Below are 17,471 nucleotides of genomic sequence, written 5' to 3' on the forward strand. Positions count from 1 at the left end.
GCGGCTGCGGCTCCCACACACACCGACCAAGAGCCACCATTGCAGGCCGGCGACACCCAAGGTCTATACGCCACCTTTCATTCCTGCAGATGACTGACAACTAGTGTCGCCAAAGACTGCGCATGTCCAGGGAACTGGTCGGTCATATCTGCCAGTTACTGCAGGATTTGGCGCCAAGGGGACATGGAGGGCATCCACTGCCAGCGGCTGTGAAAGTGACCGTGGTGCTCAATTTCTATACCAGTGGCTCCTTTCAGAGCTCCACAGGTGACCTCTGTGGGATTTCACAATCCGCCACCCACAAATACATTCATGAGGTCACAGATGCCATCTTCGCGAGGGCACACAACTTTGTGCATTTCGCCCTGGACCAGGACAGCCAGGATGCAAGGACCATTGGATTCGCCCAGATCTCCGGTTTCCTACAGGTGCAGGGTGCGATTGACTGCACTCAAATGGCGCTCAGGTCTCTGTCGCTACACTCGGTGGACTACATCAACCACAAGGGCTTCCATTCGCTGAACGTGCAGCTAGTGTTCGGCCACCAGAAACACATCCTGCAGGTGTGCACACGGTTTCCAGGGAGTGTGCACAATGCCTACATCCTCATACAAATCCCTGGAGTCTTGCAGGGTCCACAGAGGCTGCAGGGTTGGCTCCTCGGGGACAAGGGCTCCCCGCAGAGGCCGTGGCTGATGACACCCGTGTGGCGGCCTCAGACTGCAGCAGAGCGACGCTGTAATGAGGCTCATGCAGCAACTCACAACTTGGTGGAGCAGACCATCGGGATGCTCAAGATGAGGTTCTGGTGCCTGGACCGGTCTGGTGGAGCCCTGCAATACAGTCCGCAGAGGGTATGACGCATCGTCATCATCTGCTGTGCCCTTCACAACCTGGCGCTGCAACGGGGAGAGGAGCTGCCTGAGGAAGAGGTAGAGGAGTTGCACGTCTCTTCCGATGAGGAGGACGCCAGTGGGGATGAGGGTGAGGTCGTCCTCGGAGGCGATGATGACAGGGACGAGGCTCTCGCACTGGCCAGATGAGGCAGGCGTGCTTGGGAGGCCCTCATAGCTGCCAGATTTGTGGAGGATGATGACAATATGCAGTGAGGTGACCCCATACTTCCTCACATCGCAGTTGTGAACGTTTGACTCCAGTCTGGCTTATGGCAGCGCAAATACCCTCTGTCAGAATGCTCCTGTCATGGAGATGCAGTGGAGGCCCTAATAGTCACTCAATAGCAGGTGGATGACGACGAGATGCAGTGAGGACACTCCATAAATCTTCACACGGCCTCTGAGAATGTCTGACTCCTGTCTGGCCAAGGACAGATCGCTGGCGCTCTGTGATCAGGGTCATATCATGGAAACTTCAGAAGCATCTGATCCTCCATGGAGAAATTCTTGGAAGTTTATTGACAATAGTGAACAGTCTGTACTAGTGATTAACACCCATGCCCAGACTGCGGCTAATTCTCCTCAATTTTCCTAACCCTGCTGCTGCGTCTTGGTGCTCCCCGGACATCCACAGCGGAGGTAGAGGCAGCCTGCTGGCTGCGACGCCTTGTCTGTGGTGACTTTAGCAGGCGTCCTCTGGAGGGCCAAGGCTTTGAGGACCCTGGCCTGCTTTCGGGGTCCTGCTGTGTGGCAGTGATACCCACCTCGGCCTGTGGAGCTGGAGCTGCTGAGCTAACAGGCAGAGGGGATTCAGATGGGCCAGTCACTCCCAGAGTCACCTGGGTGGATGGCCCCAGAATGTGCACCTGCTGATCCTCCTCCCTATGGGTTCCGGGGGTCCCTGGCTGACTCCATGAGGAGGAGCGGTACCGGGCACCCATCTCGCATTGACACTGTTGGAGGCCAACTTTGGCGTCAGCGATGGAGTTGAGTCCGCGCAGCAGTGCAGGAACGACGTCCAGGACCAAGGTCTCCATGGCAGCCGCCATCCTATCAGTGTTGACCTCGGTGTGTTGCAATGCCGGCGCTATCACCTCAGCCTGAAGACGGACAGACTCCTCCATCGTGCCTTGCAATCTGAGGAGTGCAGCAGACATCCCTTCCTGATGTTCCCGAGCTTGTCTTTGCAGCTCCAGCAACTGTGACATGACCGAGTCCAGAGGCTTGTCATCTGACTCGGACTCAGCAAATTTCTGGCCTCCAGCAGTCCTCCGAGTGCCGGGGGCCTGGAAGGTCCCTGCCTCCACCTGCTGTGGATCAGAAAGTGCAATGTGCTCACCAGATTGTGATCCTGGGATACACTAAAGTTCAGTCCCACTGAGGTGTGTGTCTCTGTGCTGGTGGAGGGTGTGGGTGAGCGCTGTGATGGGACTTCAGGGAGGGTGCCTTCAAATTCCTTTTCAGAGGTTTCTTCGGGGCTTGATTGGAGGCCCTGGGCCATGAACTCTGTCGGCTGTTTCCCAGATGTGCCTGTGAAAGCAAGGAGAGATAATTAGTGCATAGCAGTGGCCTGTGAAAGAGGACACATCACTCACAGCACGATTGTCTGATGGATGTTGCACTGCTGGATCCTTACTTGGTAGAGCATCGCCGACCTCACCGTCAGCACAGGACCGGTCCCAGTCATCGCCGGCCAGCTGGATGGTTCTGTTTTCAAAGTCCGTGAGGACCATGATTTCGAGTATTCCGCCACTGGTCTGCGACCGCTCTCTCTTGTTGTGTGCCAGCTTGTCCTGCATGGATAGAGATGGAGAGAGTGTAAGCAGGATGCCTGCTAGGCCAGATGACAAGTGTTCCTGGCCTGTGTGGGTGGTGAGTGGTCCCATGGATGGGATGAGGACAATGACAATGAGTGTGAGAGTGTGAATGACGATGTCCCTTGAACTGACAGTGAGCGAGGGCCCTGTGGATGTGTGATGGGTTTGTGAGTTGAGAGCGATGAGAAGAGTGACTTACTCTGGCAAAACGGAGAAGATCATTCATCCTCTTGCAGCACTGGGTGGCTGTCCTCTTCTGAAGGGCGTTGGCACTGCCACTGCCTCCCAGGCTGGGTTAGTGATGTTGCTGCCCATCCTGCAGTCAGAGCGGCAGTAGAGGATATCCTGGTGGGCCTCCACGGCATCTGAAAGGTGCTTGAGGGATGCGTCGCTGAACCTGGGGGCTGCAGTCTTCTTCAGTTTCGGGGCCATATCTTCCGTGCAGCACTGGCAGTCTGGAAGCACTGAGATGTGTGTTTGGGGCTGAACTTTAAATATGGCGCCTGGCATGATGCGGCGGCGGGGTGATGGCAGGCATGCGAATGAGAGCCCACCCACCATAGAAATGGAGTGTTTCCTGGAGTGAATAAATAATGAGATGGATTTGAGATGATACGGCATGAAAACCCACCATTGCGGCCAGTGAGTGAAACGTTTTTTTGCCCACCTGCTATGGTACTTAGTGCAAATCTAGAAAAATTCCACCTATGGAGTGGGATTTGAACTTAAAACCCTGTAACTCAGGCAGGAGTGGTATCAACTGAGCCACATTTGACTGCCAATTTATTACTCTTATTTCTTCATTCTTTTCATGGGATGTGGATACCGCTGGGAAGGCCAGCATTTGTGGTAGAGAATTCCACAGAAGTAGTTTCTCCTCATCTCAGTCCTAAATGGCCTACCCTGTATCCTGAGACTGTGACCCTTTGTTCTAGACCCCCCAGCCAGAGGAAACACCATCCCTGCATCCAGTCTGTCCAGCCTTGTCAAAATTTTATAAGTTTCAATGAGATCCCCTATCATTCTACTAAACTCCAGTGAATACAGGCCTAGTCGACCCAATCTCTCCTCATACAACAATCCTGCCATCCCAAGAATCAGTCTGGTGAACCTTTGATGCACTCCCTCAAGGCAAATATATCCTTTCTAAGGTAAGGAGATCAAAATTGCTCACAATACTCCAGGTGTGGTCTCACCAAGGCCCTGTACAGCTGCAGTAAGACAATCAACAATTTCCAGTTCCCTGGCCCCAACCGCTTCCTCTTCACCATGGATGTCCAATCCCTCTACACCTCCATCCCCCACCAGGATGGTCTGAGGGCCCTTAGCTTCTTCCTTGAACAGAGGCCCCAACAATCCCCATCCACCACTACTCTCCTCCGTCTGGCTGAACTTGTTCTCACACTGAACAATTTCTCCTTTAACTCCTCTCACTTCCTCCAAATAAAAGGTGTGGCTATGGGTACCCGCATGGGCCCCAGCTATGCCTGTCTCTTTATGGGGTATGTGGAACATTCCTTGTTCCAGTCCTACTCCGGCCCCCTCCCACAACTCTTTCTCCGGTACATCGATGATTACTTCGGTGCTGCTTCATGCTCTCGTCGGGACCTGGAAAAATTTATTAATTTTGCTTCCAATCTCCACCCCTCCATCATCTTCACATGGTCCATCTCTGACACTTCTCTTCCCTTCCTTGACCTCTCTGTCTCAATTTCTGATGATAGACTGTCCACCAATATCCATTACAAGCCTACCGACTCCCACAGCTACCTCGACTACAGCTCCTCACACCCCGCTTCCTGTAAAGACTCCATCCCATTCTCTCAGTTCCTTCGCCTCCGTCGCATCTGTTCTGATGACACTACCTTCAAAAACAGCTCCTCTGACATGTCCTCCTTCTTCCTTAACCGAGGTTTTCCATCCACGGTCGTTGACAGGGCCCTCAACCGTGTCCGGCCCATATCCCGCGCATCCTCCCTCACGCCTTCTCCTCCTTCCCAGAAACATGATAGGGTCCCCCTTGTCCTCACTTATCACCCCACCAGCCTCCGCATTCAAAGGATCATCCTCCGCCATTTCCGCCAACTCCAGCATGATGCCACCACCAAACACATCTTCCCTTCACCCCCCCTTGACGGCATTCCGTAGGGATCGTTCCCTCCGGGACACCCTGGTCCACTCCTCCATCACCCCCTACTCCTCAACCCCCACTTATGGCACCTCCCCATGCCCACGCAGAAGATGCAACACCTGCCCCTTCACTTCCTCTATCCTCACCGTCCAAGGGCCCAAACACTCCTTTCAAGTGAAGCAGCATTTCACTTGCATTTCCCCTAACTTAGTCTACTGCATTCGTTGCTCCCAATGCGGTCTCCTCTACATTGGAGAGACCAAACGCAAACTGGGCGACCGTTTTGCAGAACATCTGCGGTCTGTCCGCAAGAAAGACCCAAACCTCCCTGTTGCTTGCCATTTTAACACTCCACCCTGTTCTCTTGCCAACATGTCTGTCCTTGGCTTGCTGCATTGTTCCAGTGAAGCCCAACGCAAACTGGAGGAACAGCACCTCATCTTCCGACTAGGCACTTTACAGCCCTCTGGGCTGAATATTGAATTCAACAACTTTAGATCTTAAACTCCCCCTCCCCCCATCCCCACCCCGTTTCTTTTCTCCCCCCACCCGTTTTTTTTCAATAATTTATATAGATTCTTCTTTCCCCACCTATTTCCATTATTTTTAAATCTAAAACTAAAACCTTTAGTCTTTCCACCCCACCCCCGCTAGAGCTGTACTTTAAATGTCCTGTTTTCCATTCTTAATTAGCACTTTTCTCAGACAAAGACCACCACCTTCAACACCTCTTTGACCCTTTTGTCTCTGACATCTTTTGATTATCTGCTCACACCACACCCTCAATGTGTCTCTTCCCCCCCCACCCCACCCACCTTAAACCAATTTATATCTCTCCCTTGTTGAAACTATGCTGCAGTTCTGCCGAAGGGCCATGAGGGCTCGAAACGTTGACTGATTTCTTCTCCGCCGATGCTGCCAGACTTGCTGAGTTTTTCCAGGTAATTCTGTTTTTATTTTTTTTATTTTGTTTTGGATTTCCAGCATCCGCAGTAGCTTTTAGCTTTTTGTTTTTAACCTTGCTCCTGTGCTCAAGTCCTCTCACAATGAAGGACAACATACCCTTTGCACTCTTAATTGCTTGCTGCACCTGCTTGCTTGCTTTCAGTGATTGGTGTACAAGGACACCCAGGTCCCTTTGTACATCAGCACTTCCCAATCTATCACCATTTAAATAATACTCTGCCACTCTGTTTTTCCTACCAAAGTGGATAATTTCACACTTATCCACATTATACTGCATCTGCCATGTATTTGCCCACTCACTCAATCTGTCTAAATCGCCTTGAAGCCTCTTAACATCCTCCTCACCACTCACATGCCCACCAAGTTTCGTGTCGTCAGCAAACTTGGAAATATAGCATTGGGTTCCCTCATCCAAATCATTGATATATCTTGTGAATAGCTGGGGCCCAAGCACTGATCCCTGCGGTACCCCGCTAGTCACCACCTGCCACTCTGAAAAAGACCCATTTATTCCTACTCTCTGTCTCCTGTCTGCTAAACAATTCTCAATCCATGCCAATATATTACCCCCAATCCCAACTGCTTTAATTTTGCACACTAACCTCTTATGTGGGACTTTAGCAAAGGCTTTCTGAAAATTCAAATACACCACATCCACTAGTTCTCCCTTATCTATTCTGCTAGTTACATCCTCAAACACGATTCACCTTTCATAAATCCATGTTGACTTTTTCTAATCACATTGATACGTTTTAAGTGTCCTGTTATCGCATCCTTTATAATAGACTCTGGCATTGTCCCTACTTCCAGTGTTGGGCTAACAGGTCTGTAATTACCTGTTTTTGCCCTCCCTCCTTTTTTAAATAGTGGGGTTATATTTTACACCCTCTTATCTGCTGTGACTGTTCCAGAATCTACAGAATTTTGGAAGATCACAACCATTTCCATGGCCACATCTTTTAGTACCATGAGATGTAGATTATCGGACCCTGGGGATTTTTTGGCTTTCAGTCCCATTAATTTCTCCAGCACTATTTTTTTTTAGTCGTACTAATTTCCTTCAATTCCTCCTTCTCACCAGACCCTTGGTTCCTTAGCATTTCCGTGAAGTTATTTGTCTTCCTCTGTGCAGATAGAACTAAAGTAGTTTAATTGCTCTGCCATTTCCTTATTTTCTATTATAAATTCTCCTGTTTCAGACTGTAAGGGACCCACATTTGTCTTCACTAATCTTTTTCTTCTTACATACTTGTCGAAACTTTTACAGTCTGCTTTTATGTTCCTTGCAAGTTTACTCTCATACTCTATTTTCCCCTCTTAATCAATCTCTTGGTCCTCCTTTGCTGAATTCTAAACTGCTCCCAAAACCTCAGGCTTGCTACTTTTTCTAGCAACTTTATATGACTCCTTTTTGGATCTAATACTCTAATTAATTTATTTCATTAGCTATGGTTGGGCCACTTTTCCTTTTTTATTTTTATATTCCAGAGTTAATTAATTGAATTTAAATTTCACCAGCTGCGGTAATGGGATTTGAACCCGTGTCCCTACAGCATTAGTCTGGGCCTCAGGATTACTCGTCCAGTGGCATTATCACTACACCACCATCTCCCCGCTAACAGATCATAATCTAATAGTCGACATACAACATCTACAGGTACACGCATACATACAACATATATAGGTAATCTCACACACGCACACACACAATCTGTTTCAGTTCAACACTCCGTGTCCTCACGGTTTCAGGTTCTTGTCGATCAGAATGTCGTATCCATACAGTTCAAAGCAGTGCTTGTCATTAATGATCACTGTTTGGACACTCTGCAAACTTTTGATGAAGATATTGTCCATGTCTTTGAAGAGCATTTCCACTGCCTCAGTGCCATGTTTTGCTGTCAGGTACTGTCGCAGTTGTTGCATCAACCACTTGCAGCCCTAGAGGAGAGTAGAGTATTGCTGTGTGTCACAGTATATTGCAGTTTCTTGTAATACATCACAGCGTCTCACAGTGAGTTGCAGTAGGTTACACAGTCTAAATAGTCAGGATATTTTGGATGGCAGTGTTTCTCTTCCTGCCAACCGAGGAGTTGGCAGCAAACAAATCCCCGCCCATACTGGCTGCCTGGCAGCCAATTAATGCTCCAATGAGCTGGAAGAGGGATTTCAGACCCTCAGTCAGGAGGAAGTACCACCACAGAGAGCTGCTGACCAATCCGATTGGCTGGCAACCCTCTAGACCTTGCAACGCCTGAAGATGCGGTGGATAGGTCTGGGACTGCAAGCAGTTAGTCCCCACAGCCCACCTCCCAGGAGTCCAGAATAAGGTTAAGTTTTGAGCTCACAGGGTAGGAAGGGGAGGTGAGGTCTAGGGATTGGACAGAGGGGAGTGGGGGTGTTAGAGGCTCGAAGGGGTCAAGCCTTTTAGGGGAGCACCTGATATTAAAAGGAGGCTGCTGATGGAGGAATTCCCCCCGCCCCATTTCCCCAACCAGGCCTGAGGGGGGTTAATTTTCGGGTTTCCCCCTTGCCCCTTAAGTCCTCCCACCAGTCTGAAAATTGAGACTGGATGGGAAACAGCCCTTTAGTGGTCAATAATTGGCTACATAGTGGCCTCAGTTGAGGCAAGGGTGGGCCAACCAGTCTAGGAATCACCCGTCCAAGTGTAAAATTGCGAAGAGGTTGGAGCGGGCAGGAGCCCAGTGGAAGGTCATCCGAAAAATTTCACAGTCATGTCAACATACAAACCCACCAACAGGGGATTTTAAAATTTGCCCAATGTGTCTCTGTATATCGCAACGTCTCAATGTCATAGTCATAGAGTTATACAGCACAGAAACAGGCCCTTTAGGCTGTTGTGTCCATGCCGGCCATCAAGCACCTATCTATTCTAATCCATTTTCCAGCACTTGACCCATAGCCCTGCATGCTATGACGTTTCAAGTGCTCACCTAAATACTTCTTAAATGTTATGAGGGTTCCTGCCTCTACCACCCCCTCAGGCAGTGTGTTCCAGACTCCAACCACACTTTGGTTAAAAAAAACTTTCCCCAAATCCCCTCTAAACCTCCTGCCCACTATCTTAAATCGATGCCCCTGGTTATTGATCCCTCCGCTAAGGGGAAAAATTTCTTCCTATCCACCCTATCTATGCCCCTGATAATTTTGTACACTCAATCAGGTCGCCCCTGCTCTAAGGAAAACAGCCCTATCCTATCCAGTCTCTCTTCATAGCTGAAACACTCCAGCCCAGTCAACATCCTGGTGAATCTTCTCTGCACCCTCTCCAGTGCAATCACATTCTTCCTATAGTGTGGCGACCAGAACTGCACACAGTGCTCCAGCTGTGGTCTAACTAGCATTTTATACAGCTCCAACATAATCTCCCTGCCTCGGCTAATAAAGGCAAGTATCCCATATGCCTTCTTAACCACCTTATCTACCTTTGCTGCTGCCTTCAGAGATCTATGGACAAGTACACCAAGGTCCCTCTGATCCTTTGTACTTCCTAGGGTCCTATCATTCATTCTGTATTCCCTTGCCGTGTTAGTCCTCCAAAAGTGCATCACCTCACACTTCTCAGGATTAAATTCCATTTGCCACTGCTCTGTCCATCTTACCAGTCCACCTACATCATCCTGTAATCTAAGGCTTTCCTCCTTAGTATTTACAACACCACCAATTTTCATGTCACCTGTGAACTTACTGATCATACCTCCTATATTCATGTCTAAATCATTAATACACTACAAACAGCAAGGGTCCCAGCACCGAACCCTGCAGTACACCACTCGTCACAAGCTTCCAGTCACAAAAACAACCTTCGACTATCACCCTCTGCCTCCTGCCACTATGCCAATTTTGGATCCAATTTGCCAAATTGCCCTGGATCCCATGGGCTCTTACCTTCTTGACCATTCTCCCATGCGGGACCTTGTCAAAAGCCTTACTGAAGTCCATGTTTAGTACATCAATTGCACTATCCTCATCTACACAATTAGTCACCTCCTCAAAAATTCAATCAAATTTGTGATACATGATCTCCCCCTAACAAAGCCTTGCTGACTATGCCTGATTAATCCCTGCCTCTCTAAGTGGAGATTAATCCTGTCCCTCAGAATTTTTTCCAATAGTTTGCTACCACTGAAGATTGACTCACTGGCCTGTAATTACCTGGTTTATCCCGACTACCCTTCTTGAATAATGGTACCATATTTGCTGTCCTCCAGTCCTTTGGCACCTCTCCTATAGCCAGAGAGGATTTGAAAATTAGTGTCAGAGCCCCTGCAATCTCCTCCCTTGCCTCATACAGCAGCCTTGGATATATCTCATCTGGGCCTGGGGATTTATCCACTTTTAAGCCCACTTAAACTGCTAATACCTCTCCCTTTCAATGCTAATTTGTTCAAGTATATCACAGTCTCCCTCCCCGATTTCTACACCTACATCATCCTTCTCCACAGTGAACACAGATGAAAAATAATCATTTAAAACCTTACCTACGTCCTCCAGCTCAACGCACAGATTGCCACTTTGGTCCCCAATGGGCCCTACTCTTTCCCTGGTTATCCTCTTGCCCTTAATATATTTATAAATTGCCTTGGGATTTTCCTTCATCTTTCCCGCCAGTGTTTTTTCATGCCCCCTCTTTGCTCTCCTAATTAATTTTTTAAGTACCCCCTACACTTTCTATACTCCTGTAGGGCTTCCGCTGTTTCCAGCCCTCTGTATCTGCCATAAGCCTCCTTTTCTTTCCTTATCCAATCCTCTATATCCCTTAACATCCAGGATTCCCTGGACTTGTTGGTCCTCCCTTCACATTTACAGGAACATGATGGCCCTGAACTCTCACTATTTCCTTTTTGAATGACTCCCACTGGTCTGATGTAGACCTTCCTACAAGTAGCTCCCAGTCCACTTTGGCCAGATCCTGTCTTATCATATTGAAATCAGCCTTCCCCGAATTCAGGGCCTTTATTTCTGGTCCATTTTTGTCTTTTTCAGTAACTACCTTAAATCTTATGGTCACCATCCCCAAAATGCTCCCCCACTGACACTTCTACCACTTGCCTAACTTCATTTTCTAAGATTAGATCCAGTAACGCCCCTTCTCTTGTAGGACTATCTACATCTGGCTCAAAAAAGCTCTCCTAGATGCACTTTAAGAATTTTGCCCCCTCTAAGCCTTTCACACTAAGGCTATCCCAGTTAATATTGGAGAAGTTGACATTCCCCTCTATCATACCCTATTATTTTTACACATCTCAGAGATTTGCCTACTTATCTGCCCCTCTATCTCCCCCTGACTATTTGAACACCTATAGTACACTCCCTAGAAAGTGATTGCTCTCTTTTTTGTAGTAATTAACTCCTTGATCAAAAGTGCAATGCCACCTCCTCTTTTACACCCCCCCCCCCCCCACCTGAAGATTCTATACCCTGGAATATTGAGCTGCCAGTCCTGCCCTTCCCTCAACCATGTCTCTGTGATAGCAACAATATCATATTCCCATGTGATAATTAACGCCCTGAGTTCATCTGCCTTACTTATAAGAATCCAGCCTTGCATTATTCCCTGGTGCCTTAACAGGTCGATATTTTCTCTGCCTTCCAGACTGACTTAGTTTATCTTCTATATTTGGCTGTGCATCACCCACTACTATACCTCTGTATCCCATCTCCCTGCCAAATTACTTTAAACCCCTCCAACAGCACTAGCAAACCTCCCCGCAAGGATGTTGGTCCTGTTCCGGTTCAGGTGCAACCCATCCGACATGTACAGGCCCCGCCTTCACCAGAAACAGACCCAGTGATCCAGGAAACTACAGCCCTCCCTCCTGCACCATCTCTTCAGCAACGTATTCATCCTCCCTATCCTTCTATCCCTTTCCTCACTAGCACGTGGCACAGGGAATAATCCAGGGATTAAACCTTTGAGGTACTGCTCTTTAATCTGCTACTTAGTTCCCTGAATTCTTGTTGCAGGACCTCATCCCTCTTTCTAATTATGCCGTTGGTGCCAATGTGAACCACGACCTCTGACTGTTCACCTCCCCCTTCAGAATGCCCTGCAACTGTTCTGTGACATCCTTGACCCTGGCACCAGGGAGGCAACCCACCATCCTGGAGTCACGTCTGTGGCTGCAGAAGTGCCATCTGCACCCGACACTATTGAGTCTCCTACCGATATTGCTCTTGCACTCTTATCCCTCCCCTCTTGTGCAGCTGAGCCACCCACAGTGCCGTGAACTTGGCTCTGGCTACTCTCTCCAGAGCAACCTTCACCCTCACCGTTTTCCAATACAGAAAAATTGTTCTTGAGTGAGATGCACTCTGGGGCTTTCCTAACTACCTGCCTGCCTCTCTTCTTCTGACTGATGGTCACCCATTCCCTCTCTGACTGCACTTCCTTAAGCTGCAGAGTGACCACATCTAAAAACATGCAATCCACGTAATCCTCAGCCTCGCGGATGCACCGCTGTGTCTCCAGCTGACGCTCAAGCTCCAAAACCCATTGCTCAAGCAGGTCAAGCCAGTGGCACATCCTGCACATGTGGTCACTGAGATTGCAAGGAATGTCCAAGAATTCCCATGTGTCGCAGGGTATCACAGCGTCTCAATGCATTGTAATGCAACAGTGTCTCAATGTGTTGCAGTGCCTCAATGTACCACAGTGCATCAGAGCATCTCACTATGTCACAGTGTCTTAGTATCCAAATTTGTCTCACAGCATCTCAATGTGTCGCAATGTATCATAGCGTCTCAACGTGTCGGTGTATCAGGGTCTCAATGTGTCGCAGTGTATCACAGCATCTCAATGTGTCGTAGTGTATCAGGGTCTCTGTGTCACAGAATATCACAGCGTCTCAATGTGTCACAGTGTATCACAGCGTCTCAATGAGCTGCAGCGTCTCACAGCGTCTCAATGTGTCGCAGCGTCTCACAGCGTCTCAATGTGTCGCAGTGTATCACAGTGTCTCAATGTGTCGCAGTGTATCACAGTGTCTCAATGTGTCGCAGTGTATCACAGCATCTCAATGAGCTGCAGTGTCTCATAGCGTCTCAATGTATCGCAGTGCATCACAGCGTCTCAATGTGTCGCAGTGTCTCTCAGCGTCTCAATGTGTCGCAGTGTCTCACAGCGTCTCAATGTATCGCAGTGCATCGCAGCATCTCAATGTGTCGCAGTGTATCACAGCATCTCAATGTGTCGCAGTATATCAGTGTCTCAATGTGTCGCAGTGTATCAGGGTCTCAGTGTCACAGTGTATCAGTGTCTCAATGTGTTGCAGTGTATCAGGGTCTTAATGTGTCACAGTGTATCACAGCATCTCAATGTGTCACAGTGAATCACAGCATCTCAATGTGTCGCAGTGAATCACAGCATCTCAATGTGTCGCAGTGTATCACAGCGTCTCAATGTGTTGCAGCGTACCACAGTGTCTCAATGTGTCACAGTGTATCAGGGTCTCAATGTGTCGCAGTGTATCACAGCGTCTCAATGTGGCGCAGTGTATCACAGCATCTCAATGTGTCGCAGTGTATCACAGCATCTCAATGTGTCGCAGTATATCAGTGTCTCAATGTGTCGCAGTGTATCAGGGTCTCAGTGTCACAGTGTATCAGTGTCTCAATGTGTCGCAGTGTATCAGGGTCTTAATGTGTCACAGTGTATCACAGCATCTCAATGTGTCACAGTGAATCACAGCATCTCAATGTGTCGCAGTGAATCACAGCATCTCAATGTGTCGCAGTGTTTCACAGCGTCTCAATGTGTCGCGGTGTATCACAGCGTCTCAATGTGTCGCAGTGTATCACAGCGTCTCAATGTGTCGCGGTGTATCACAGCGTCTCAATGTGTCGCAGTGTATCACAGCGTCTCAATGTATCGCAGTGTATCACAGCGTCTCAATGTGTTCCAGTGTATCACAACGTCTCAATGTGTCACAGTGTATCACAGTGTCTCAATGAGCTGCAGTGTCTCACAGCGTTTCAATGTATCGCAGTGTATCACAGCGTCTCAATGTGTCGCAGTATATCACAGTGTCTCAATGTGTCGCAGTGTATCAGGGTCTCAGTGTCGCAGTGTATCAGGGTCTTAATGTGTCACAGTGTATCACAGCATCTCAATGTGTTGCAGTGAATCACAGCATCTCAATGTGTCACAGTGAATCACAGTGTCTCAATGTGTCGCAGTGTACCACAGTGTCTCAACGTGCCGCAGTGTACCACAGTGTCTCAATGTGTCGCAGTGTATCACAGCGTCTCAAAGTGTCGCAGTGTATCACAGCATCTCAACGTGTCGCAGTGTATCAGTGTCTCAATGTGTCGCAGTGTATCACAGCGTCTCAATGTGTCGCAGTATATCACAGCGTCTCAATGTGTCGCAGTATATCACAGCGTCTCAATGTGTCGCAGTGTATCACAGCGTCTCAATGTGTCGCGGTGTATCACAGCGTCTCAATGTGTCGTGGTGTATCACAGCATCTCAATGTGTCGCAGTGAATCACAGCATCTCAATGTGTCACAGTGTATCACAGCGTCTCAATGTATCGCAGTGTATCACAGCGTCTCAATGTGTCACAGTATATCAGGGTCTCAATGTTATGCAGCGTACCACAGTGTCTCAAAGTGTCGCAGTGTATCAGGGAGTCACAATGTATTGCAGTCTCTCCATATGTCACAGCGTATCACAGTGTCACAGTATATTACTGTCCCAATGCATCGCAGTGTGTCACAGAGTCTCAATGTATTGCAGTATATCACAGTGTTTCACTTTGTCAGAGTGTATCACACTGTCACAACATATCTCACTGTATCAGTGCCTCAGTGTGTCACAGTGTATCAGTGCCTCAATGTGTCACAGTGTACCACACCCTGCAATACATTGAGATGCTATCACAATGTCTAAACGTGATGTAGTAGCAGTGTCGCAGCATATCACAGTGTCGCAGTGTATCGCAGCATCTCAATTTGTCAGTGTTTCACACTGTCTCAATGTGTCGCACTGTATCAAAGTGTCTTAATGCATCGCAGTGCATCAGTGTCTTAATGTGTAACACGGTATCACTGTGTTTCAATGTGTCGCAGTGTATCACAGAGTCACAATGTGTCACCATGTACCAGGGTCTCAATGTGTCACAGTGTATCATGCTGTCTCAATGTGTTGCAGAGTTTCACAGCATCTCAATGTGTTGCAGTATATCAATGTCACAGCATATCACTGCGTCACAGTGCATCACAGCACTGCAATATGTCACAGTGTATCACAGCGTTGCAATGTGTGACAGTGTATCACAGTGTCTTAACGTGTTGCAGTGTATCACACTGTCTTAATGTGTCGCACTGCATCAGCACCTCAATGTGTTACAGTGTACCACACTCTGCGATACATTGAGATGCTATCACAGTGTCTAAATGTGATGTAGTATCAGTGTCGCAGTGTATCGCAGCATCTCAATTTGTCAGTGTTTCACACTGTCTCAACGTGTCGCACTGTATCAAAGTGTCATAATGTATCGCAGTGCATCAGTGTCTTAATGTGTAACACTGTATCAATGTGTCACAGCATATCGGAGTCACAATGTGTCACCATGTACCAGAGTCTCAATGTGTCGCAGTGTATCACAGTGTCTCAACGTGTTGCAGTATATCAATGTAACAGTATATCACTGCGTCACAGTGTATCACAGCATTGCAATACGTCACAGTGTATCACAGTGTTGCAATGTTTGACAGTGTATCACAGTGTCTCAATGTGTCGCAGTGTATCACACTGTCTCAATATGTTGCAGTGAATCACACTGTCTCAATGTGTCACACGGTGTATCTCACTGTCTCAATGTATTGCAGTATATCACCATGTCTCAATGTATCGCAGGGTATCACAGTGTCTCAATGTGTCACAATGTATTACCGTGTCACAATGTGTCGCAGTATCTCAATATGTCTCCATACATCACAATGTCTCAATTTCTCTTTACTGATTTTTTGTTGGGATGCGGGAGTCGCTGGCTAGGGCAGCATTTATTGTTCATCCCTAATTGCTCTTGAGAAGGTGGTGGTGAGCTGCCTCCTTGTAGTCCATGTGGTCCAACCAGTGCTGTTAGGGAGGGCCTTCCAGCGGGAGCAAAAGAACGGTGATATATTACCAAATTAGGATGGCGAGTGGCTTGGAGGGGAACTTCCAGGTGGTGGTGTTCCCATGCATCTGCTGCCCTTGTCCTTCGAGATAGTAGCGGTCGTGGGTTTGGAAGGTGCTGTCTAAGGAGTCTTGGTGAATTTCTGCAGTGCATCTTGTAGATGGTACACACTGCTGCCACTGTTTGTCAGTGGTGGAGGGAGTGAGTTTGTGGATGGGGTGCCCATTAAGCAGGATGTTTTGTCCTGGCTGGTGTCAAGATTCTTGAGTGTTGTGGGAACTGCACTCATCCAGGCAAGTGGAGAGTATTCCATCACACTCCTGACTTGAGCTTTGCAGATGGTGGACAGGCTTTGGGTTACTCGCCACATGATTCCTAGCCTCTGACATGCTCTTGTAGCTACAGTATTGACAAAATGAAAAATGGAGCATTGTGTTTTGAAATTCCCTTCTTTGGGTCATGTTAGAAAAATGAAACTGATTGTGTTTAGTGATGCATCTTATGCAAATCTACGTGGTGGGTTTTCAAGTGCGGGAGGATTTACAATATTTCTCTTTGGGGGTGCAAAAAGGTACATGGGAATCTAAAAAGATACAAAAAGTTGTTAAAATTGGCAGCGGAGACTCGCTCTCGTTGAGGCAGTGGATATGGTATTCTTCATATCAAAGATGCTAGCAGACGTTTTGAATGGACAAGGTTATTCGGGAATGGTTCCTGTCGAATGTTATATAGACAGTAAGTCACTTTGGGAAAATGTTCACTCTACGACGTGCGTTAATGAGAAAGGATTGTGATTTGACATTGCAAGCTTAAAAAATATGCTGGAGAATAAGGAGATTGCCAAGATCAAATGGGATAATAACAGCTACCAATTGTCTGACTGCTTCACAAAGAGGAGCGAGCTCCAAAAAGTTACTGGAGATCCTCAAAGGGGGATGTCATTTCCTTTGAGAAGACCAAAAGAAATTTTTTTTTGTAGACATTTCTATACAAGTATTTTTTCTAAGAAAGGGGAATAAGGAGGCTTCATTGTACAAACCAAATATTTTGATATTTGCGTTACAGAGAAGATCATCCAACTTTTTTGATCTGAATGCTTAAGGGTTACTTCCATTTTAAGTAGAGGGAAATTTGTTAGGGAAGGAAACAGCTAACTTCCAAGGAGTGTTTAAGTGGCTAATTGTAAGTTAACAAGCTAAATGCTTCACTGGTTGTGTATATAAAGGGTAAACAGCGGCCAGGTGTCCCTGGAGAGGGGGCACGTTTTGTCTGCTGGCACCATCGAGGCCTTCCGTGCCTGGTGGGCACCACAGGGACTGGGGTGTTTCATTGACCCTTTTAATCACATTTTAATTTGATGTTTGTAAGTTTCCTTTAAGATTAGTATTTCTTTTTACACTATCCATTTAAGGTGCTGCTTCTTACTTTGTCCCTTATTTTCTTTAATTTAGTTTAATAAGTTGCTCAAAAGAGTAAAGGGGAAACAGGTGAGACAAGTTATCTTTGGAGTTTCATGCAT

At 47.5% G+C, this 17,471-nt stretch overlaps 1 protein-coding gene across 3 annotated transcripts in view; it reads right to left on the bottom strand.

Annotated features, from left to right (window-relative positions):
• The window catches only part of ttll9 (tubulin tyrosine ligase-like family, member 9), a 118,060-nt gene that overhangs the window by 20,811 nt on the left and 79,778 nt on the right, over positions 1-17,471 (bottom strand). For all 3 annotated transcript variants that reach the window (XM_078556318.1, XM_078556320.1, XM_078556319.1), the window contains one exon: positions 7,552-7,748. In XM_078556318.1, coding sequence (XP_078412444.1) covers positions 7,552-7,748 — 197 coding nt within the window. The remainder of the gene's footprint in view (positions 1-7,551; positions 7,749-17,471) is intronic.

This window comes from Cetorhinus maximus, chromosome 13 (genome assembly GCF_964194155.1).
Source record: "Cetorhinus maximus chromosome 13, sCetMax3.hap1.1, whole genome shotgun sequence".
Classification (NCBI taxonomy): domain Eukaryota; kingdom Metazoa; phylum Chordata; class Chondrichthyes; order Lamniformes; family Cetorhinidae; genus Cetorhinus; species Cetorhinus maximus.